General features: G+C 36.2%; 1 protein-coding gene across 6 annotated transcripts in view; it reads right to left on the reverse strand.

The window, feature by feature from the left end:
• PRMT3 (protein arginine methyltransferase 3) overlaps positions 1 to 26284 on the reverse strand; it is a 138983-nt gene that overhangs the window by 54930 nt on the left and 57769 nt on the right. For 5 of the 6 annotated variants that reach the window (XR_014837186.1, XM_085011750.1, XM_085011748.1 and 2 more), the window contains 3 exons: positions 14103 to 14181; positions 3585 to 3772; positions 1377 to 1463 (listed from right to left, as the gene is read on the reverse strand). Coding sequence is in view for 4 of the 6 variants with exons in the window: in XM_085011750.1 (XP_084867876.1) it covers positions 1377 to 1463; positions 3585 to 3772; positions 14103 to 14181 (354 nt within the window). In the remaining 2 variants the exon portion in view is untranslated. Of the gene's footprint in view, positions 1 to 1376; positions 1464 to 3584; positions 3773 to 10634; positions 13382 to 13605; positions 14182 to 26284 lie in introns of those variants that run through there. The other variant, XR_014837187.1, reaches the window with a different exon arrangement.

The raw sequence follows: 26284 nt of genomic DNA on the forward strand, positions 1-26284 counted from the left end.
AAATATGCGCAAATAAAAATAAACAGGTTTTGAGGTCTTCACTACAGTTTTTACATTTGCTCTACTTTGATTTATGGAGAAGAGTAGATTTGAAATAATACTACCTGAAATAATATTTGGTACAAGTAATTTCTAAGACTACCCTTATAGATTAATCATAATTAACTAAGAGGTCTTTTTTTTTTAAACTCTCAAAGATTACTAATATCAAAACACAGAGTAAGTCTAGGAGTTAAAGATTTTAGCCTGTAATTTCAATTGACCAAATCACATCAGTTACTAAAAAGCAGAATTAGAAAATCTGGGAGAAATGAATGGGAAGAATGAAATTTTGCTTTTCACCAATTAAAGAAGTGAATATAATTGGGTACTTAATCATAAAACTGGAATCTAGGTATTTACCTTTCTAACACTGTAAAACTGACTTCAATGAAAAAGAAGAATTACTCAAAATTTCAAAGAACATTACTAATTTATATCCATTCATTTGGATATAAAATAATTATTGGCTCAAAATGAACTGAAAAAATTTTTAAAGAACTCACAATCTTTTGTATGTCAATCTGAGAAAAATTTCAAAAGAAACAGGTTGAAGAGTCAAATTTAACATGACTATCATCTATTTCAATACAGTTCTCAATAAAAGTTTTAATTTTGAAGATATAATTAATATTTTTGAAACCATATAATTTTTTTAAATAATGTACTTATATCAATAACATCTATGTAAATTCATACTTTAATTGAAGCCCCACATTTTATTAATACTCTGAGTCACTGAGGAATTACTACCATTTTTGTTAAAGCAGTTGATTAGTCTGAAGTAGATACTACCTAGGTAACTTGATCAAAGTAACAAACTAGTGACTGGCAGAACCAAATGTGAATCCAGATTTGCCTAACTTTTCTAAAGCAAATACGTTTTCTAATATACTAGGTTGATTCTTTAAAGAAAGGCAAACCATTGGTTCCCTCATTTTTCACACAAGAATATAACATATTATAACAAATAAACATCTTATTTCCATCTAAACTGAGCATGAAAAGTTACTAGGAAAAGAAGGACATGAACTTTTGTCTGTGAAGATAAAGTTGAGTGCTCTCAATTAACTATGATAGGTAATAATGAAAAATCTACAAAGAAAAATCATTATGTAAACAGAGTTCCTTAATACTTTCTCTTCTGAACTAAACTAACTTCTTTGAAGTCTACTGACCTATTAAAACAGATTTGTTCAAGAGCCCAACAAAAGCAAAGATAGACTGTCAAAGGCAATAGTCTTTTTCATTTATCACAAGCCTGGTAATTAATTCATTAGCCTGCCAATCAACCACACTATTAGTGAGATTTGTGAAAGTAGAATGAAATAGCTTACCGTGCACAAAGATGTTTTGGTGATTTTCAGGGTGAAATCTGAAGAAAACTCCAAATCTGAGACAGATGTTGTATGGCAATCTATATGCTACCCATTAAAAATAGTGGAGGGAAGAAATTAGAAAAAATAATAAGAACAAATCTAAAAACAAACAGATAAATACTCATTTTTTAATTCAAGAGAATAACTGTAAACCCAATGCTTTGCAAACTTTAATCATTCACATCCTACTTCTGGGATTATTTTCAAATTTAAGGACTACTAGCACTATTATTCAGTTAATTTTTCTTTAAATCAAATTAATATTTTTTTACTTAGACTTCTTACAAGAATAATATATATCAAATCATGGCTCTGTTGTGCCAGTTAAAGTTTTTCTAAGGAACACTAAAATACTTTCAAATAGAAAACATTTTCCTGTGTTCCAATTAAAATCATTTTGTCTACCTGGAGTGCTATACATTTCCAATACATTATGTATGATAACAGTCAATATTTTTATAGGAAATGCCAAAGTGAAAACATATGCTAAGTAAGAGGACAAGGTGTTTTAGAATTCATTTGTCTAATTGCATTTGAAAAGAAGTTTGTTAGGTATTAGGAAAAACCACAATTCCAACCAATGAGCAAAACCAACTATAAAGATTCACCTCAGGAAAAAAATGGCCAAATATACTTCTTTTTCTGTCCCCTTCCTAGTTCAAATCCTTCTTCATTTTACTATGGAGAGGAAATGGACTCAGCTACAGCCGTGTGACCATAAAGGCTGTCAATAGCTGACTTCCACGAGTAAGTTATAATAGAGGGAACACCACTGGTCTGACTACCTGAGGCAGATTTCCACCTTCAATAGTTTGAGAAATATTTTTTTTTTTTTTTTTTTTTTTTTTTTGGTCTTTTGGCCATTTTCTTGAGCCGCTCCTGCGGCATATGGAGGTTCTCAGGCTAGGGGTCAAATCAGAGCTGTAGCCCCCGGCCTACACCAGAGCCACAGCAATGCAGGATCCGAGCCGCGTCTGCGACCTATACCACAGCTCACGGCAACGCCGGATCCATAACCCACTGAGCAAGGCCAGGGATCGAACCCAACAACCTCATGGTTCCTAGTTGGATTCATCAACCACTGCGCCACGACGGGAACTCCTCCCCTTAATTTTAAATACTTTATCCATTTAAGAAAATTATGAATACTGAATCTCCACTTTGTGCTGAGAACAATTATTGATGCTATGAAAGTAACACTGTGACTAAAAAGTAGAGATAATGATTTGGACCTAACAGAAAACAAATCTTTATTTGTTTGATTCTCTAACTGAAACAGATAAACTATAAGGGGTCTTTTAAAAAGGACTTTCACTCAATGAAAAGTTATTATTCAACCCCTGTAAATTCAACACAGCAAAAATGACAGTAAAACTAAAGATTAACATGGTAAAAAATAAAACATAAAAGGAATTAACTGAAAAATGTGAACATAATAGGGTTTTAGTTTCATGGGCATAGTCACTATAATTACTTCGGTAATTACTTAATCTGAAAAGGCTCGAAGAAATATGAATGAGAGAAAAACTGCATGAAACATATGACAAAAATGAATAATCTAGCTATACAAGAGAAGCAAGAATAAGGCCAGGAGGCAGTGATAAAGGTGAAATGATAGTACAGCTGGACTTTTTGCCTTCATTAGTAAATTCAAGTAAATGATTCAGGCATTCCTCTGTGGCTCAGTGGTAACGAACACAACTATTATCCATGAGAACACAGGTTTGAACCCTGGCCCTGTTCAGTGGGTTAAGGATCTGGCATTGCTATGAGCTGTGGTGTAGGTCGCAGACCCAGCTTGGATCTCACGTTGCTGTGGCTGTGGCACAGGCCTGCAGCTGTGCCTCTGATTCAGTCCCTGGCCTAGGAACTTCCATATGCTGCAAGTACAGCCCTGAAAAGTTAATAAATAAAGTAAATGATTCAACCTTTCAGTATATGGAACTTCAAAACATAAAGAGAAGTGATTTCAAAGGGATGACATGGTCAACTAGTAAATACTATAACATCAAGTTACTTTAGACTGATTAAAACAGGAAGAATAATTAATATATTGAAGACCCATATACAAAAACCAATATATTAGTTTGAAATACTAAACTCATAAATGAAAACTAAGGAAAATAGCCATACTGTTAAAGAAAATAAAATTGGTGAAATACCTACCTTAATAGTAGAGGGGTCTGAAATAAGAGTCTTTGGATCTAAAACTTCCACAACAGCTTCTGGAATAACTGCTTTCTTCATGCAGGACATGTTGAAGCCATAAACGTCATCCCAAAAAGCAATCCTATCAGCATGTTTGTTCACGTCACTTACTGCCACAAGGCTAATGGTGCAAACATCAGGGTAGACTGTAACAAATGAAATACTCAACAATTAGCATTATCTCCCTCTATAACAAAATGTAATTTTTAAAGGCTAAGTATAAATATCAAGCCCAACAGTATAGATTACTACTAGTGGGGGATTAACAAAAGTTCAGATCAGAGAAATTAACCAAGTTCCATCTTGTAGCCTCTCTTTTTTTTTTCTGTCTTTTTGCTATTTCTTGGGCCGCTCCTGCGGCATATGGAGGTTCCCAGGCTAGGGGTCGAATCGGAGCTGTAGCCACCGGCCTACGCCAGAGGCACAGCAATGCAGGATCCGAGCCGCGCCTGCGACCCACACCACAGCTCACGGCAACGCCGGCTCCCCAACCCACTGAGCAAGGGCAGGGACCGAACCCGCAACCCCATGGTTCCCAGTCGGATTCGTCAACCACTGCGCCACGACGGGAACTCCCCCATCTTGTAGCCTCTTAAAAAAAAAAAAAAAGATTTCCATTACTGTGATTAAGATTAAAATAAGAATTTCAATGATAGGTCCTATTAAATTATTTTAAAAGGATGACATAATCCTGAAATGAACATATTCATTAATATTAAACTTATACTGATGTAAAGAGGTACTAGATCTTTACATGTTCCTCTGAAGCAAATCTTTTAAAAAGGTACGTAATATGTAAAAAATCATGAGATACAAGACTAGTTCACATTACCCTCTCTTATTTACTATAAAAGTAAATGTTTATGAGCACCAAATATGTGCCAGATAAGTTATTCTAATTTACAGACTGTGGATACATGGCCCTATTCAAACTTACATTTATACAATTTTGACAAAGTGGCAATTAATTGTGATGTAATAAATACTAAGAAAGAGGAAGATAAGGAGAGAGCTAAAGGGAAAAAAAAGCTCATTCGGATTTGGCTATAGCAAAGGAACAAGGAAATTATGTAAGATATGAACTAAAGGAGTTCCCATTGTGGCGCGGTGGTTAACAAATCCGACTAGGAACGATGAGGTTGCGGTTTTGATCCCTGGCCTTGCTCAGTGGGTTAAGGATCCAGCGTTGCCGTGAGCTGTGGTGTACGTTGCAGATGTGGCTCCGATCCCACGTTGCTGTGACTGTGGCATAGGCTGGTGGCTACAGCTCTGATTGGACCCCTAGCCTGGGCACCTCCATATGCCATGGGAGTGGCCCTAGAAAAGGGAAAAAGACAAAAGAAAAAAAAAAAAAAAAAAAAAAAACAAAAACAAAAAACAGAACTAAAGACCAAGTAAGTTAGGAGAGGGAGGGAAAAGAGTGTTGTAGGTAGAGTGGGCAGTGGACATGGAGGGGCATAGGATAATCCAACTTGAGAGGACAGTGAGCTATAAAACTACAAAGGTAAACAGGGACCATAGAAAATACTGCTGAATAAACCACCCTGATAAATTAGATTTTATCCTAAGAATAATAAGCCAGTGAAAATTTTTATGCAGGAAGACAACTTGATCAGATTTTGGTTTTAGAAAAGTCACCTAGAATGCGATGTGGAGAATAAGAAAGAGACAAAATAAGAGATAGCTGTAATAATACAGGATCTCTAGTAGAGTGACAGCTACAGGAATGGAAAGGAGGAGATATAATCAAAGGATGTTTGGGAGGTAGAACTCATAGGACAGTTGGCTGCCTGTGTCTCTGTACGTAGTTGTGAGGACATGGTGATCCAAACTGCCCCAGGTACTTTATCAAGGAGAGAATCCAAATATTAAGTCTAGCAGAGAAGAAAGATAAAAAGAACTGGTATTTGATGATGTCACTGAGCCACTGCATTCATCAAACCTGAACCTAGGCAATATCCAGACTTCTTGTTAGGTGTGTACCAGATGCAAACTCTGGGCATGTGAGCTCATCTTTCAAGTTGAATTATATAATGAAAGAAATGATAATTAATAAAAACATCTATCACTAAGTTAAAAAAAAGAAAAAAAAAAGACTGGCTGGCTGTAGAAGTGAGAAAAAGGGAAGAGTCACAGACGACAGGTTTAGACTTAGCAACTGGACAAAATGTGGTACTAACCATTATTAATAAGGAATAAGCGCAGATAATAGGGAATAATAAGGGCAGATTCAAAAGTCAGCTAAGAGTTTAATGCTTATGAGGTGAATGGGGAAAAATATCCAATAAGCAGCTGACTACGCAGGCCTGAAATTCAAGAGAGATGATCTGGGTTCAATGCATAAATTTGAAACCATGAGCATATAAATGGAAATGTAAGTTATGGGAAGTTATGAGGTCACCCAGAGGAATAAATGATGAGTGCCAGAATTTAAGGATGAGAAGAAAAGGAGGCTGAAAGAAATGGTTGAGAAGCTAGATCATAGAAGTAAGAAGAAAACCAAGAGATGAAGTGTTAAGAAAGGTAAGAGAGGAGAGTGTTTAGAAAGAACACAAAGTCTTTATAACACAAAATTTAAAAAAAATATTTTTTGACTAATAAATAGCAAAATTAACTATGTCCTTCAAATATCAACATGTAGGGGATTCATGAATTAAAGTATAAATTATATATCCCTATATCAACAAACTGAAAGCAAGTACATGTATGTACCAAAGAAATGCACAAAACAATACTTTATTATTTACTAACCTTCAGCCTTACACAGCAGAGAAATAAACCTCTCCTCCCAAACTTTGTTTCTATCCACAGCCTTAGGAATTTTATTATTCAATGACAGCACCACTAAATTATCTTCTAAATAAAGCTCATGATAAGATCTGCTGGCATCAAAGCAATTGCTTCTTCCAAACCTGACGTTTGAGATACTCAGAAAAAAAATACTTGGTGCTATGGCACTGATAAGAAGTTTCCCAAATCTTCTGCAAGGGGGCATGTGAGGCAGATGTGAGAGCTCCATGGTTAGAGTTGACTGCATGTAAACTGAGTTACTTTTACTTCCTTTTCTTCCACAGGCGTAGGAGTAGTAAACCTCTTGACTGTTTAAATTTCTGATTGACACAAATTCTTCAGAGTAACTGATATACTATCGTAAATGCTGACCAACAAGAGTATCAGCCACAGGAAAGGCATGTATGTTTAGTTTCTTGAACCAGATGCCAAACACTAAAGAAGAAACAATTCTGCCACAACTTTAGATAGTTGACAGCTTCTTTGTATTAGACTTAATATGACAATCACAGAAGCTTTACAACATTATGCCATGTCATTTCACCCTTAAAGAGGCACATCATAAAGATATAAATCAAGGGTTAGCAAACATTTTCTATAAAGTGACTCTTGGGACTTGTAGGCAGTACGGTTTTCATTGAATCTACCTATCTATGCTGCTCTGACCTGAAAGCCCCAAAGACAATATGTAAATAAATGAGCACGACTATTTTCCAATAAAACCTTATCTACAAAAACAGACAGCACACTAGATATAGACATTCCTGATATAGAAGAGGGAGAAATGGATGAGGGAGGTCATTTTCAGGGCCATCATACTGTGCTACTTCTGGGAGTGAGACTCACTTTCATCTACAGGAACCAAATATTCTCAAGAGTTGTGCAGTGTGCATTCAAACTACTTACCATAGTTCACAGAGTTCCTCTATTTTAGAATATCATTAAAAATCTTATTGTATTAAAAAAAATATCAAGTCTCTCTGTCAGAGGCTGGCAAACTTGGGCCAAAGAGTCAAATTCAGCCCTCTGCCTGTTTTTTTGTAAATACAGTTTAACTGGAACACTGCCACCATTTATTTACCTACAGTCTATGGCTTTACTGCGTGATAATGGCAAAATTGAGTAGCTGGGACAGAGACCAGCTGGGCTACAAAGCTGACTACTCCCTAGACTTTTACAGAAAGTTTGCTGAACTCTGGCTCTATATTAAGCAATATGGTGTATTAGCAATACTACTGACAAATAAGGATAACTTATCTTTTTATAAGGAAAAACTACAAATTACTAAAACTAATGAAAAACCAGTTTTGAAAATATGTCGGTAATAAGAAACAGACTGAAAAGGAGTATGATTTAACATTTTCTAGTACTGTTTATTTTTCAAGCTAATTATATGTCACAAAGATACAGAAAATCATGGTTCCTGTATTAGAATTTAGAAATGAAATTAGTTTTTTTTTAATCTTCCAGTTAGCAAGATCTATGAATATTCATAAAAGATTTGTTATCAATGTTATAGGTCAATTTGATTCTTTATCCACCTCTTCACAGCTGGCTATAATTTTGGGCCACCTGCCAGAATCCTGACTAACCCTTTACCTTCACATTCTGACACATTTGTCATTTGATTTTTGTCAGATAGAAGCATAATTGAATAATTATTCCTTCTTGTAGGTGAAGTTAACAAAGCGCTGATTGGACAAGAGCACCCTCATAACAGACCATTTATAAATTCATGGATTTGACATCTGTGTCCTTCTCGATTCACTGCCCAGAATTCATTTGTCACTAGAACAGCTCACATGGTGAACAGATAAAGATGGGAAATCCTTTATCCCTTAGAAATGCCTCACAAACTTTTGGACACTAAAGGATAAGACCGAGATGCATAAAAAAACAATTCCTAGCAAACACTAGCATCATTGCTTGTATATAATATGCTGAGAGGAAAAAGGTTTAGAACAAAAGGAGAAAATAAATAAGTCAAAACAGATTGTTCTTTTCACAATATATGTGAATATGGAGAAAAATTTTAATGAAGTAACAGTCAAAGATAAAATGACTGACATGCATAAAGAGAAGTGTACTACTAACTTACTAAGTCATCAAATAAGTTGGAAGCTGAATAACCTTAAAATTATTTCATTTTATATAATGAGGTTATCTTAAACTTACTAGTATGTATTTGGAAACTGGAACTTTTTTATCATTAACTTATAATAAAGTGATTAGGCCTAATAAAGCTTAGCTAGGCTAAAATGTTCCTAAAATATGCACTGAAAAATAACACTAAAAAAAAAGCAAAAAAATGATACAACTGCAATATCGCTGAACAAAACCAAAACAGTAAAGTGGGAAAAACAGGTCTGAGGATGAGGAATTATGCAGTAAATTATAGAATAACTAAAGGACACCTATAAGCACTAAGAGACAGTGTCAGTGGCTGATCACAGTGAGATAAGTTACGTAAAAGTCTACGCTACAAAAGGCAGATAATACTGTCATGATGCGTAAATTCACTTCAAAACTTACAATGTATAAACCTAACACTAATCTCATGTTTACCAGCTATAATTTAGGAGGAGGATTAACTTTTATTGAGTAACTACTTTATATCAAGCATCTCATATAGAATTTTGATTCTATGAAGCTAAAATATAATTGTCATTTGATTTTTGTGCTCCTACAATTTCAACTGACCCCATTTTGGAGGATATCAGCCCAGACTGCTCGACTAAGGTAGAGTCAGCTAGGCTTTTACACTGAAAATTACTCTTTTCTCTTTTGTAATTAGCAGATATTTTGTGGGGAGATTCTTTGAAACTAACTAGGTAAATATTCCATTCTTTTTTTTTTTGTCTTTTTGCTATTTCTTGGGCCGCTCCCGCGGCATATGGAGGTTCCCAGGCTAGGGGTCGAATCGGAGCTGTAGCCACCGGCCTATGCCAGACCCACAGCAACGAGGGATCCGAGCCGCGTCTGCAACCTACACCACAGCTCACGGCAACGCCGGACCCTTAACCCACTGAGCAAGGGCAGGGATCGAACCCACAACCTCATGGTTCCTAGTCGGATTCGTTAACCACTGTGCCACGACGGGAACTCCAAATATTCAATTCTTAATCAAACTTTTGGATTATTCATTTGTTTTACATATAAAAACCTTTTAAGCAGCTATAAAGATGGGCATGATTTTTTTTGCTTCTTAGTGCTAAGCCCTCTCATATGGTTAATTATATAACATGTTGCCCAAATTCCCTTTTGTTTGGTATCAATATCATGACTGTTTTCTTTTTTTTTATTTGCCTGAATTTTTTTTCATCGTTTTAAGTTTAATTTTTCTGTATAATTTTGTTTTAGGTGTGTCACTTATAAAGTACACAGAATTGGGTTTTCTCTTGTGACTCAATCCAAAATTCTTTTTAATAGATTTAGTCCATTTACATTTATTGATATGAGAATTTTTTTTAAATTTACAACTCTACCATTTTATGTTATTCTATATCTCTAGGTTTGTTTTTAAATAGTATAACTACATAGTACTTTGCTTTTTTCCTAAATATTATTATATTTACGAAATATTCCTTTTTGTTCTAGAAACTAACTTTATAGTTACAACCTTATAAATATCTTTTGTTGTCTATTTTTAACAGTATTTACTAATCTCCTATCACGAGTAAAGATAAATTTAGTATATTTCCTTGTTCTTCCCCTTCATTTTCTTTCTTTTTTTTTTTTTTTTTGCTTTTTAGGGACACACCCGTGGCATATGGAAGTTCCCAGGCTAGGGGTCAAATCAGAGCTACAGCTGCCAGCCTACACCACAGCCACAGCAGTGCAGGATCCAAGCCGCGTCTGGGACCTACACCACAGCTCATGGCAATCCCGGATACTCAACCCACTGAGCAAGGCCAGGGATCAAACCTACATCCTCATGGATACTAGTTGGATTTGTTTCCACTGTGCCACAATAGGAACTCCCACTTTCCTCTTCTTAATCACCCAATTTTTTTTTTATTGTAAAGAGAGAGGTACTGACAATAATAACAACAACAATAGAAGTAGGCATAGAGTTAGTACACAGGTTTAACATTTTTTCAAATAGCTAGAAATCAAATCAAGTCTTTCTGCGTTACTTCAAATTTTTTTAAAAGACACTTTACCTGAGTATAATTTACACGCAGTAAAACTCACTTTTTTTGCCCTTTCTGGTATATATTTTCTATGCGATTTGATAAATATAGAGTGTTATGTAATCACCATCACAATCAAGATACAGACAGGATGGATGACCAAAGTGTCACCATTCAATTTTAATCAACAGTATCATTTTAATATGACCTTCATAGTGCTAAATGTGTGTATAATGCTGTTACTTTAAATGATATTACATAAATTCCTATTAAAGATAAATTCATTTAAGTATACATACTTCCTCACACATGCCTCCTGTATTGCCTTTCCAATTTTTGTAAGATGAGGTATTTGACACTGTTAAGGCATAAAACATTTACATTCTATGCTGTCATGCTAAAATATACAGTAGTTTTTTGTCTTAATTCCTAGTTGTAAAAATATGCATTGGTCATGACCAAATTTTTCTTGGTTTTCCTCCTGATCTCTTGGTTGTAGTGATGTAAAACATTACAATTTCTGATACATAATTAGTTAAGTCTTAGCTAACAATAACAGAATATAGTAAATTCACTTTCATTGACTTTACAAAACTTTCTTTTTATAAGTGATAATAGTAGTGAGTACCTCTAAAATACTAGGGAACTGCTTGGTGATTAGGAGAATGAACACTCAAGTTACTGGCTGACTCTGTTTTATAATAGCTTTACCCCATGCCATTATATACACAGTGAGACATAAATTAAACCTAGACTCATGTAGAAATAAAACTGTGGTTCTTTCATGCTTACATGGTCTTCAATAGACTCCCTCTCTCATAATTCAGTCATTCTTTCTAAAATGTTTACACTATTAACTGCTTAGTAAATCTTTCCTTCAGAAAAAACATAAAAGAAAGCTTTGTTGGAAATAAAAGAAAGAACATCTAGATGATTGGTGATATTCATCAAGGCACACTCGAATACACAAAATAGGCTAAGCCAACTTCATATTGTTCATTTCTGACTTTTCCTACATTTCTGGATTCTGTTAACTAGTATCATTTAACAGTACCGCTTATGCAGCTAAATGCTGACCTTCTTCAATATATCTCCAGATTATCTTAATACTAGTATCAGCTTTATATAAAAATATGGAAAGTGCTAGACTTTCGAGCCTCCACTTTATCCCCCTCATGATGGGAAATAGCTCGGCTACTATTTCACCTATAACCTCATTATTCACATGGCTGTAAGTTCTTAATGCACTTCATTGAGAATTCAATTTAAATGTATTAAGTTGCTGTCAGTCCTTCAGTAAGATCAATGAATACCACTCAGGGAGGTATGGAAACAGTTTTCTGAAACTTCCCCAGCACAACTTCAAGGCAAGACTTAGATTCAATAAAGTGTACTCTAAAAAAGAAACAACAAGGGATAGTAAAAAGAACATCAATACTGGAATCTGGAAGATCTGAGTTTAGAAAAAAAAATATTCAAGGCCTAGACATTTAATATGTACCATCCAGGACGCCTATGTTTCTAAGTCTCAAAGTGCTGCTGTGAGGATTACATGTAATAAGATAAATAAAAGTAAAGTATATTATTTGGTGGCTAGCTGAAAATCAGCAAATGGTAGATGATATACGATGTTTAGTCATTAAGTGTAGCTATTATTTAAAAAACAAAAACCACTGTAATTATAGAAAGATATAGTCAACTGTTGCAGGTAAAAATGTATGTAAAAATTCTGCCAGGTTCATGTCAGAGATCAGAAACTTACCTTGAAATTGCTGCAGAGAATAGAGTGATATAATGTGAGCACTTTGAATAAGAAAGGCAATCCTATAAGGCAATGCTATAATAAAAAAAATTCAACTGTACTGGAGAATTTTCTCTGTGCTCTTTCTGTTTTGGCCTTGCTGATTTTTACTGCTGAAGTAATTTCATGGAACATGGATGGGCAGGAGGTGTAAGTAGGGTCAAGTGCTTTATGTCACTAGTTCAAAATGGATCTTCCTTTCCATCTACTTTTATATAACAGTTTTATCAACTGCACTCTGACTATGGAAATGATTTATTAATCCTGAAGCTCTGTGAAAGGGAAGGTACAGAGAAAGGTGACTGAAAGGAGACAGATGCTATTCAATTCAGTATTTTTCTTTTTATTGCCATACCCGTGGCAGATGGAAGTACTGAGGCCCGACTAAATCCGAACCACAGCTGTGACCTATGCCACAGCTGTAGCAATGCCCAATCTTTTAACCCACTGTGCCAGGCCAGGGATTGAACCCGAGCTTCTGCAGGGACCCGAGTCACTGCAGTTGGATTCTTAACCCACTGTGTCATAGTAGAAGCTCCTCAATTCAGTTTTAATGATTCAATGCAATAAACATATATGATGCTCCATCTATGTTCCAGGAGCTATGGAGATCAGGGAAGAGCCAAAGATAAGCAAAACATAATCCCTGAGAATATTCTGTTTGTACACAACTGTTCACAGCATAAAGTCTGCAAAACAAAATCTCATTCTGAGCATGCATCTCACTCTGAGTAGTAAGGGCTAATTGATTAAAAATTCACCAGGGGGGAGTTCCCGTTGTGGCGCAGTGGTTAACGAATCCGACTAGGAACCATGAGGTTGCGGGTTCAATCCCTGCCCTTGCTCAGTGGGTTAACGATCTGGTGTGTGTGGTGTAGGTTGCAGACGCGGCTCGGATCCCGCGTTGCTGTGGCTCTGGTGTAGGCCAGGAGCTATGGCTCTGATTCGACCCCTAGCCTGGGAACCTCCACATGCCGCAGGGGCAGCCCAAGAAATAGAAAAAAAGACAAAAGATCCAGCATTGCCATGAGCTGTGGTATAGGTCGCAGACGAGACTCAGATCCTGCGTTGCTGTAGCTCTGGTGTAGGATGGCGGCTACAGCTCTGATTCGACCCCTAGCTTGGGAAACTCCAAAAAAGACAAAAAAAAAAAAAAAAAAAAAAAAGACAAAAAAATTAAAATTTACCATGGGGACATGAAAAGGAAGTCTTCCAAATTTATTGGGATCGATTTAAAAATACTGATTGGGTATGCTGTGCTTTAAAAACTTAGAAGAAACTACTCTATTTAAAAGTTCTTGTTAAATCACAGAGAAGGCAGGTTTATACATTTAGTGAAGTCATGGAAAATTTGCTACCAAAGTGAATGATCTCCAACCCAGTATGAAACATTCTATTGAGGTCGGGGGATGGGGGTTGGGGGGTGGACACAAACAACTAAATGTCATAAAGATTAAAAGTCAAAAAGAGTTTCTGTCTGATTTTCATCTGATAATCAAAAAGCTTCCAAATTTATCCTTAGTATTTTTATTAAAAGTGTTCATGAAAATACCATTAACTTGGAGTCCTGCATATCTTACTGTTCTCCTATCAACAGTAAACTAAACAAATGCCTTAAAGTTTCCTCTAATGGAAACATCTTTCATTTCTATTGGGAACTTTCTCAGTCATGCATAGTTTATTTGAAATCCAAAGGTCCTTTGGTTCTGCTACTCTAAAATTAGATTACTAAAACTACAATTTTATACTTACCCGATCCTCCTTTTGCCAAATATTTGTTCTTTGCATAAAGGACAGAATCTAACATAGACTCAAAAAGAAGAAAATAGCCCTGGACAAAAAAAAAAAAGAGAGAGAAAAAAATGGATTTTAGAAATGTGCAATATCATCATCTGCAGATCAGTTTAAACATCTGGGTTGCTCTTCTAATAGAAAGCATTTTGTCTGTACTATATAATATTCTGCAAAGTTTGAAATTATTTTTTGCAGTAAGTTCTCCACTTTACAATTACTAGAAAATCTGGCCAGGGTACAAAGCAGATCCAAAAATTTTTTACCATAGAATGTGCTGAACCTTCTCTGTGCTTCACTTTCTAGACTACTGTTTCTTCCTTATTAAATGGAAACTTTTTAGACTCAGACATAGAGAATAGACTTGTGGTTGCCGAGGAGGAGGATGGAGGGAGACGGACGGATGGGGAGTTTGGGGTTAGCAGATGTAAACTATGACATTTACAATGGACAAGCAATGAAGTCCTGATGAACAGCACTGGGGACTATAACCAGTCTCTTGGGATGGACCAGGATGGAAGATAATATAAGAAAGGGAATGTACATACATGTATGACTGAATCACTTTGCTATATAGCAGAAGTTGGCACAACATTGTAAATCAACTACACTTTAATAATTTTTTTTAAAAACAAAATTTCAGATAGAAATTGTGAATGTATCCTATAACTCCCTGGAATACAACCCTATTAGTCTAGATCAATAGTTCTCAACTAGATTTTTGCTCCATGGGGACATTTTTGATGGTCACAACTGGGGGGATGCTGATAAACATCCTTCAATGGCACAGGATAGTCCTCACAACAAAGAAATGTCTGCCTCCAAATGTCTATAAAGCTAAGGCTGAGGAACTCTGGTCTAGAACAGCTTTTCCCAAAGTGTTTCCTGCCCAATGATATTCTCTTTAAAAAGTTGGGGGAAAAAAAAAAGGAGGGGAGGAGAGTTTTAATCAAAGAGGTGAGAAAGACCAGATGCTATCTATACCCTCCTCTTAGTAATTCAAGTCAGCATATTAACAGTTCTGAAGTTCTGAAAAGTGTTACGGTAAAGAGGACTGCTGAAGCAGTTCTCAGGTGGCACAGCGGGTTAAGGACCTGGCCTTGCTGCAGTTGTGGAGCAGGTTGCAACTGTGCAATGGGTTCAGTCCATGGCCCAGGAACTTCCACATGCTGAGGGAGCAGCCAAAAAAAAAAAAAAAAAAGACTGCCAAACATATTTTAACCAAGTACTACCCATTTTGACACCTCTTTTTTCCTGTTTATCGTGTTTAACACCCTGCGCAACTAGCATTGTTTGAACTCCATTTTATGAAACTTGGGAACTCCTACACCAAGAAAGGACAATCACAATGAAAAGATAATTTGCCACTAATGGGTCACAAACACAGTACATTTTAATAGTGCTACAAAGTTTATTATAGAAATGATAAAGTAATCATGAATTAGAGATCAATGCCAGTTTCTGCCAGTCTTCTTCTGGGGCCCATCCTCGGATAGTTGTGAGCAGCAGGGAAAGTCAAGTGCTCAGCCCAGTGCTTAGCACTAGTGCACCTTATTATTGCTTAGGGTAAACCAATATGAATTTGACTAAGAATGCCTAATGTCAGCATTCTAAGTCAAAACTGTCTCTACTCATTTGTTCTGGGCATAAATAACTGTCTCATACGATCAATACAGAACACTATGAACAAAAATGGTTTAAAGGTTTCTCCAGAACAGGAAAAACCAGCAAACCAAGAAGAGACAATCTTCCCAAGAGAATAACAACAATTTAAAATTTATAGAAAATACAGCGTTCATGCTTGAATCACTTATAAAGGAGGCTAATTAAATTGCTCCTAGCAGCTCTACTTTGGCATTTACCTTCTCCCCCCAACACACTAATTCCTGATAAGAAAATAATTGCCGCAAAAGACAGATTTAGCAACAAGACTCTCTTATTAATGTGTTTACACTAAGAAAACTAAGGATTTGGTAGACACTATTTTCTAGGACAGAGTACTTAAGTCTAACTCTTTTAAGTTAGTTCCCCATTAATATCATCTGTGTATTCAAAGCACAAGAGACTTCTGAAATTCAACTAAGAAATTTTTATCAATCTGACATAATTCCTGAAAGTCTCTGCACACAAATGCTTATAAATAAGCATCCATCAGTTAATTAAAGTAAATTATAATTTATGCTAAAAAATTATTTAAAGAGGAGGCATCTACCTACCTTATATAAAAAAGACTAGCTAGTGAAACATAATAGGCTAGGGAAAAATGGTCCCTATTTGCAAGAATGCTGCATGCTAAAACATTAAAATACAATAAATTCACATTTTCATACAAATTGAGTAATTCATACGGAAGATTGTACATTCCATATAGTACAGTCTTTTGTTGAAGGGGGCAAAAAAAATGTGTTATTGATTTGGCACTGTGTCAAGCTGTTTCTAGTACTATTCTTTCAAAGTAGTTAGTTAAATCTAAGTATTTCCCTTCTATATGTTCAAATTCCATCTTACTTCCTCATACTACAAACAAAGAAAAAGTCTTTTTTGGGGGAAGGCAGGGTGAGGCCCACACCAAGGCATATGGAAGTTCCCGGGCCAGGGATCAAACCTGAGTCATAGGTGCAGTAACACTGAATCCTTAACCCACTGCATCACAAAGAACTCCACCCCCTCAAAATAGTCTTTTTAATCAATAACTGAAAGTAGCTCCTTCTAGCATCATGATCATTTATTGCATTTAGGATAAAGTTATTACTAGCCATAGATTAAATTATACATTTTAAGTCAGTACTATAATTAATATCCACAGAACCAACTGAAGGGGTGGATGGACTCTTGGATTTAAATCCTAGAGGAGCTCCTTTCTCTGTGACCTTGGGTAAGTTAACATCCGTGAGTCTCAGTTTCTTCATCTGTAAAGTGACAACAGCAATGGTATTCTACACCAGAGGGTTGTTAGGAGAATTAAATATGTTAAGACATGTAAAGGGGTTTGGAATAGTAAATCTGGCTAGCTTAACTAAAAATATTAAGAGCTACTTAAAAGCATATTTGTAAAAGTGAAGAAGAATTTTCAAATTATGTTTAATAAATGAGAATGAAGGATTTTTTTATGGCTGAGATTATTATACTAAGTGAAGTTGGCCAGTGAGAGACAAATACCACATCACTTATACGTAGAATCTAAAAAGAAAAAAAAAAAAAAGGATACAATGAACTTAATTGCAGAACTGAAACAGACTCACAGACTTTGAGAAACTTATGGTTACCAAAAGGGATGTGGAGGGGACGGAAGGGTGGACCAGGGGTTTGGGATGAAAATGTTCTGAAATTAGATTGTGATCATGATTTATATATATGGAGGTTTCCAGGCTAGAGGTCAAATCAGAGCTATTGCTGCCAACCTATGCCATAGCCACAGCCACAGCCTCGTGGGATTCGAGCTACATCTGCGACCTACACCACAGCTCATGGCAACACCAGATCCCTAACCCACTGAGCGATGCTGGGGATTGAACCTGTGTCCTCATGGATCCTAGTCGGATTTGTTTCCACTGAGCCATAATAGGAAACCAATGCTTCCAATTTTTTTAGAGTCAGGCAACATTATTAGATCAGAGTTTCTGAAAGTAAATAATCAAATATTTTTGTTGATACATGTAAAGGATCCAGCACAGTGCCTGGCACAGAATTAACACATAAAACCTATAAACTATGTCATATGACTCTAATTTGGCAAAGTCATCACAAGAGGTCAGCTACATAAAGTAGTACTGGGCTAAAATGGATAGAAACAGAAGGCTAAATCAAGTCCTTCTTCTTTCATCTTTCCTACTGCATTTTTCTCCTTTTTCTCTCTTAATTAGTATATAATTAAAAATAATACTTTCCTCTATATCTATTTCTGATAGTATATATTTCATTTTTGTAGCAAGATACTGCTTGCATAAGTATATGGTAAGACTTCTATTCAGTCAAAGCAGTTCCTAAACTTAAAGAATAAGTGAACTAGGAATTCCTGTCACGGTTCAGTGGAAATGAATCTAACTAGCATCCATGAGGATGCAGGTTCGATCCCTTGCCTTGCTCCCTGGCATTGCCATGAGCTGTAGTATAGATTGCAGATGCGGCTGGGATCCTGTGTTGCTGTGGCTGTGGCCAGCAGCTACAGCTCTGATTAAACCCCTAGCCTGCGAACCTCCCTCCATATGCCACGAGTGTGGCCCTAAAAAGACAAAAAAAAAAAAAAAAAAAAGGAATAAGTTAACTAGTAAATCAATAGAAAAGCATTCCTTCAAAATAAGAATAGATTGCACATATTCAAATTTCATCTATCTGCTAAATATGGATACATTATTTGATACTGACCGAAGACTGACAGTTTTATTGGTCATTTATTTCACTTAGTATCCAGATATCTGCTCAAACTAATTCCTCCTCAAAAAGAATTTTCCTAATGTCTCCAAATTATCTTCTTTTTTTTCCCCGGCCAAACTCCATCTCTTTACCCTGCTCTATACTCCATCATAGCACTTAAATTAAAATCAGTTATTTTAAAATGTTTTGCTTTCTAAAATGAAAATTCTCAAATGATAATAATAGTAGAAATTGCTAAAGTTCATTGTATTAAGTGTCTTTTTATGGAATATCTTATTTAATTGTTTTATTGTTACTTCCACTTAACTGATAAGAAAACTGAGGCTTAGAAATGTTTAATAACCTAAAATCATAGGACTTGAAAAACAGCTCACAGCCACAGAAATGCTGAACAAGTCAGAATCTGAACCTTGGTCTGTCTGACTACAGATAGCAAGTTCTGAATCATTACTCTATGCTGCTTCTTAAGTTGACTTACCTAATTAAAAAAATAAGACTTAGTATTTGTATTATATTACACTACATTTGTAATTAAGGACTCCAGTATTCTGAAATAAAAAATTCTTAGAGCATATTAGACAAGATTAGAATTTACAATAGCTGTCTGATTCATAATATTTCACAGTGATAGCTCATATGGCAAGTGGCTCTTAGCCACCGTCCACTGTGAAAAATAGTATTTTGGAAAATCCATGAAACAATACACAGTAACACTTATGACATAAATTAAAATGTCTAGTTAAAAATATTAACAGATGAAAAGATTAATCTATATACTGCTCATGGTTATTGTCCTTTTCCTCAACTTTCCACTTTGCTAAACTTCATTTTACTATAGGCTCCCTACGTGATGGAATAGCCTTTAATTTCCTGGGGATTGTCCTTGGTTTTGAACCAAGTCATTTATTACTGATATCAGAAGGCTTTGCTCCAAATGCCCTGCTCATCTGCAGTGTAATTCAGACTGTAATTTCACAGGCTGCTGCCTCACCTGTAGGGGTGCCATCTGGAAGAGAATTACACCCGATACTTTCTCCCATGATGCTCATGGGGCATTCTTCTTCTCAAATTGACATTTGCTTTTTAAAATTAAAATTTGCATTTACACTTCAAAAATTAATTACTACAAAAGGAACACAACAGTTCAGATCTGGAGCTAGAAGAACCATTCACATTATTCACTGAAATAGGAATTTTATTTTAAAAAAAATGCCTGCTCAGCTATCTTCTTGGAGTAGATAATGATAAAAGAATAAGGCACTTCTCTTGCCTATTTTCTTTCAGTTCAAATAAACTGAATTACTGATATACTCTTAGGGAGAATTAACTATTTTAAAAAGTGAGGCAAAGGGAAGGTAAAAATAAAATGAGCTTTTCTGCAGAAAGTCTAGTGAAAAAAATCAATAATCTGGATTTACTTAAAAATAAAAATAAGATGGCCAGGAAGCACATGAAAAAAGGCTCAACAACACTGATTATTAGAGAAACGCAAATTAAAACTACTATGAGGTACCACCTCACACCAATCAGAATGGCCATCATTAATAAATCCACAAATAACAAATGCTGAGGAGGGTGTAGAGAAAAGGGAACTCTACTACACCGTTTCTGGGAATGTAAACTGGTATAACTACTATGGAAAACAGTATGAAAGTACCTCAGAAAATTAAATATAGAACTACCATATGACCCAGCAATCCCACTCTTGGGCATATACCCAGACAAAACTTCCCTTAAAATAGACACATGCACCTGTATCTTCATGCAGCACAATTCGCAATAGCCAAGACATGGAAACAACCTAAATGTCCATCAACAGATGAACGGATTAGGAAGATGTGGTATATATACACAATGGAATACTATTCAGCCATAAAAAAGAGCAAAATAATGTCATCTGCAGCAACACAGATGAAACCAGAGACCCTCATACTAAGTGAAACAAGTCAAAAAGAGAAATACAAATACCATATGCTATCACTTATATTTGGAATCTAATATACGGCACAAAAGAACCTTTCCACAGAAAAGAGACTTGGAGGACACACTTATGGTTGCCAAGTGGGAGGGCAAGGGAGTGGGACGGACTGGGAATTTGGGGCTAACAGATGCAAAATATTGCCTTGGGAATGGATAAGCAATGAGATCTTGCTGTATAGCACTGGGAACTATATCTAGTCACTTGTGATGGAGCATGATAATGTGAGAAAAAAGAATGTATATATGTATGTGTGAATGGGTCACCTTGCTATATAGTAGGAAATTGACAGAACACTGTAAACCAGCTATAATGGAAAAAAAAATCATTTAAAATAAAAAAATAAATAAAAGATTATATCCAACAAATAAATAAGCCTAAGAAATATAGTCCCTAATTCTCAGTATGTTTCTGAAGCACAAAAAAATATTTGATGACTTTTTTCCCCACAATATTACTTTTTTTTTTTTTTTTTTTTTTTTTGCTTTTTAGGGCTGTACTACCGGCATATGGAAATTCCCAGGCTAGTGGCCTAAATGGAGGTACAGCTGCTGGTCTATGCCACAGCCAAGGCAACACCAGATCTGAGCAACATTTGCAACCTACACCATAGCTCACAGCACGCTAGATCCCCAACCTACTGAGTGAGGCCAGGGATTGAACCTGCATTCTCACGGATACTCGTCAGATTCGGTTCTGCTGCACCACAAAGGGAACTCCTCCAATATTACTCTTGATTCTGTAAGATTTACTGTAGATAGAATTTTATCCAATGTGATTGGGACTAGTAGTCAGTTGTTAATTGAAAACAAGACATTTTAGAAGCTCCTGTTGTGGCTCAGCGGTAACGAACCCGATTAGTATCCGTAAGAACGTGGTGGGTTCGACCACTGGCCTTGTTCAGTGGGTTAAGGATATGGCATGGTGGTAAGCTGTGGTGTAGGTTACAGATGCGGCTTGGATCTGGTGTTGCTGTGGCTGTGGTGTAGGCCAGCAGCTGAAGTGAAGTGCCAGTTTGACCCCTGGCCTGAGATCTTCCATATGCCATAGGTGCAGCCCTAAAAAGCAAAAAACCAAAAACCAAACCAAAAAACCCCAACACATTCTAACTAAAAACAGGCAAATGTAGATTTGTTCATTAATATTACCAACATCCACTTGCCAAGTGGAGAATCCTTATATTTGATAATTCCCACTGTTACTCCTAGTCCTTCACAATTGTTTTACTGCTTTATTTAACAATAATTTATGATCTTGTTCAAGTTTATGTTAATATTCACTGATTCTTCATAAATCAGTAGGCAAAGATGTACAATAAGCTCTTGGTAATATATAACCCAACTGAAAGGAACAGAACAAGCACAGCACACTAAGGGTGCCTTATTCGCTTTAAGTGTTCAGGGAGCCATAGAAATCCAGCAGGTATTATATACAAAAAAAAGTTAAAACATCATTAATTTGGTGAATGAAATGCAGGCTGGTTAAGGAAGCTTCAACTGTATATCCATGTGACAGAGTATACTGTCATAATATCATCTTTTAAGCCAAATCTTCCTTGATGCCCCAGACTAGGCCAGGTGGCCTCTACAATACCATCTAAGTTGGAGTATGAGTTATTATTAGTGCACAGAAATGAGAACTCTAAAACAGGCCTTCTTATCCTTGGCACTGCCGACACTTTGGGCCAGCTAATGCTTTCTTGTAGGGGTTGTTCTGTCCATTGCACGATGTTTAGCAGCAGTCCCCACCTCTCACCCACCAGTCGTAACCCAAAATGTTTCCAGACATTTCCCTTTGCCCAGATATCCCCAGGGGGCACAATTGGACATGCTGCCTCCTCCACTGTTGAGAACCACTGCTCTAGAGCGATTCCCCAAAGTAACCAGATCAGCATTACCTCCTACTCTAACTGCCTGCTAAAAATGTACCAAATTTGAGTTTGTATAGGACATGCCTGATCTTGTCTGATCTAGGACAATTTTAAAGCATGTGAAGGAATTTCTGCACAGGGAACAGTATCTAGTCACTTGTGATGGAACATCATGGAGAATAATGTAAGAAAAAGAATATATATATACACACACCACACGACTGGGTCACTGCTGTACAGTGGAAACTGACAGAACACTATAAATCAACTATAATGGAAAAAATAAAAATCATACAATAAATAAATAAATAAAAATGACAGAGGAAAAAATAAAGGAAACTCTATTTCAGATATATTTATAATAGCCTCACATATTGAACACCTCAACACCTAAGTTTTTTCCTTTGATTTTCAAACCTGTGGCGTGACTGTTTCACCTTAAAATGTGTTAATGCAAACTATTTATCACAAATATAAGGAATTTACATGAGAATTTATAAGTCATTAGGTCATATACTTCTGGGTAAGGCACCTGCCTTACTGACAACTCTACTGTGAGTGAGACAGACTGGATTAAAGAACATGCACATTAAAATTTTCATCTGTGTTGTAAAACTGCCCCATGGAAAGACTACGACAATTTTTATCACAATGACATGAGTATACTGAAGATTTATAAGTAAAGGGGGAAGGTACGAAGTTTTCTGAGGGGGTGAATCAAACCCATGTCCTCATGGATGCTAGTTGGGTTCGTTGACCGCTGAGCCACAATGGGAATTCCTACTGTGTATATATTTAAAAACCACATAAAAATACCTGAAGCAAAAACTGACCAAACTAAAAAGAGAAACGATTCCTGAACTAGAGGCAGAAACTGCATTATTATTCCTTTAGGGCTTAATAGAAAAAACAGACTTAAATTAATAAGGGTTTAATAGACTGAATGGTACTATCAACCACCTTGACCCAACTGACATTTACATAACACTCCATTCAACAATAGAAAAATACATATTCATTCTAAATAAATGTGGCACATTCAACAAGAGAGACCGTATCCTGGACCATAAAACAAGTCTGATCAAATTTAATGAAATAACCAACAGTATGTTATCGGAGAACAAACAAATTAAATAAGAAATCATAACAGGAAGGTATCTAAGAAATGTCCAAATACTTAGAAACTAAACAACACACTTCTAAAGAATTCATGGGTCAAAGTAGAAATAACAAGGACAATATTTTGCACTGAATTTAAAAACTGTGGGATGCAGCTACAGCAGTCATAAAGGGAAATGTACAGGTTTAAAAGTGGTGGAAAAATTAAGGGTAGAACAACATGCAGAATATGCTTACCCTACAATAAATAGAAGGATGAGTTTTATAATCTATTGTGTTCACTGCTATATTCTGCCTAGAATAGTATCAGGCACACAGAAGCCACAAAACATTTTGCCAAATGAAGAAGTGTGCTAGGAGGTGGGGATATACACACATGCTTTTAATAAATTAAAATATTTCAGGAAGGATACACTTGAAACTGGCAGCAGATTCCGCTGGGGGATTTGGGGTAGATCTTGAATGGTAAAGAAGGGAGGGATGAAATTTGTAACTTCTATGTATTATTACATGGTCAGAAAAGGATAATAAAATTTCACATGTATATCATAAATATTGTCAGAGAAGCTCCTATTAGTCTTTCACTCAATCACTACCTTCCATGCAAGAATGAGAGTAATGGTGATAACTACCACTTATTAGGCACCTATTATGTCCTTGCTATTGTTCTGCATGACTTCCTTCCTCTTGTCACACCTCACAACATACACGTCTCACTTTCTGCTGTGGACTTTGAACATAACTCAGCACATGAGCTAATTTCCTCTGTGTACTAAAGTTTGAAAAACTTTTATTAGTTTAAAAATCTCTCCCCTACTAGATGGCACTCTCACTTAATCAACAAAAAATGGTCAAATTGGCCCCTTTTCTGAAACTGCAGCTAACTATCCAATTGGCAAGTCTATCAAAGGAAAAAGTGAATCATCTTAAGAGCTTTCCAAATGCACATGTGGGTTTTACTCCAGATGTATAGAATCAGTTTCTAAAGACGAGGGTAGAAGATAACATGTTTCCTTCTCTTTCCCTCCTTTCCTTTCTATCCTTCCTCCCTCTAATCTTTTTTTTTTCCAGATTCTTTTCCATTACAAGATATTGACTATTGTCCCTTATGCTGTACAGTAGGACCTTGTTATCTATTTTATATATAGTAGTCTGTATCTGTTAACCTCCAATTTAAATTCCCCCTCCAATTTAAATTCCAATTTATTCCCCCTCGTTCCCTTTGGTAACCATAAATTTGTTTTTCCTTTTTTATAGCTGCACCTGCAGCATATGGAAGTTCCTGGGCTGGGGTCAAATCTGAGCTGCAGCTCCTGGCCTACGCCACAGCAACACAGAATCTGAGTTTCATCTGTGGCCTATGCCGCAGCTGGCTGAAACGCCAGATCCTTAACCTACTGGGTGAGGCCAGGGATTGAATCCACACTCTCATGGGCACTATATCAGGTTCTCAACCTCTGAACCACAGTGAGAACTCCAAAAAGTTTGTTTTCTGTGTCTGAGTCTTTCTGTTTATTAAGCAAGTTCACGTGTTTTATTTTAGATTCCATATAAAGTGCCATCATATGGTATTTGCCTTTCTGACATACTGCACTTAATATGATAATCTCTAGGTCCATTTATGTTGCTACAAATGGCATCATTTCATTCTTTTTTATGGCCAAGTAGAATTCCGTGGTGTGTGTGTGTGTGTGTGCGTGCGTGTGTGATCACATCTTCTTTATCCATCCATCTGCTGATGGACATTTAGACTGTTTCCATGTCATTCATGGCTATTGTGAATAGTGCTGCAATGAACATAGGGGTACATACATGTATCTTTTTGAATGAAAGTTTTGTCCTGATAGATGCCCAGGAGTGAGAGTCCTGAATCATGTGGTCGTTCTATTTTTAGTTTTTTTGAGGAAACTCTACTCTGTTTTCCACAGTGGTTGCACCAATTTACATTCCCAGAAGCAGTGTAGGAAGGTTCCTGTTTCTCCACACCCTCTCCATTATTTATTATTTGTAGAATTTTCTTTTTTGGTTTGTACCCATAGCACATGGAAGTCCCCAGACCAGGAATCCAACCTGCACTACAGCAGTGACAACACTGGATTCTTAACCCACTGTGCCACAAGGGAACTTCTGGTTATTTGCAGATTTTTGATGATGGCCATTCTGACTGGTACGAGGTATAATCTCGTTGTAGTTCTGATTTGCATTTCTCTGGCAATAATGAGCATCTTTTCATGTGCCTGTTGGCCATCTGCTTATCTTCTATAAAGATATATTCCCAATCTCCCACAGTGATTGAAAAAAAAATAATTATAATTGGATATTCTACTCTTACAACTAAATTGCTTACTAACTTTTATTAAAGAGAATTATATTAAGTTACACTTATATATAAGAGTGATCCTATAATACTTGTGAATTATAGGTGTTTGAAGCTATAAAAATGATGAACTCTATTAACAGTATGATTCAGGACTTAAGAACAAGCTCTCATTCCATTTCCTGCAACGGCACATTTTAGGAGGTACTGATCCTCTAAGTACAACACATACACCAGAAGGGAAGAAAGAGCATGTGGTTAGAGCTATCACCTTGAGAAGCATTTGCTAAAGCTAGAGAATAAACATGGGAAAACAACAGATAAAACCCATGGTTCAGCCAAAGTGAGGAATATAAGAGGAAAACATCACAAATAACAAAGCAAAGGCAACCAAATACATATACAAGTAAATATAAGTTTAAAATCTCACCTTGCCCCCCTCCCGGTCAACTCAGTCTAGAACCTTGGTGCTGAATGGTTGAACA

This window comes from Sus scrofa, chromosome 2 (genome assembly GCF_054392235.1).
Source record: "Sus scrofa isolate SSC_HxYL_T2T_F1_AM1 chromosome 2, Sscrofa_HxYL_maternal_Yorkshire_Landrace_v2.0, whole genome shotgun sequence".
Taxonomy (NCBI): Eukaryota; Metazoa; Chordata; class Mammalia; order Artiodactyla; family Suidae; genus Sus; species Sus scrofa.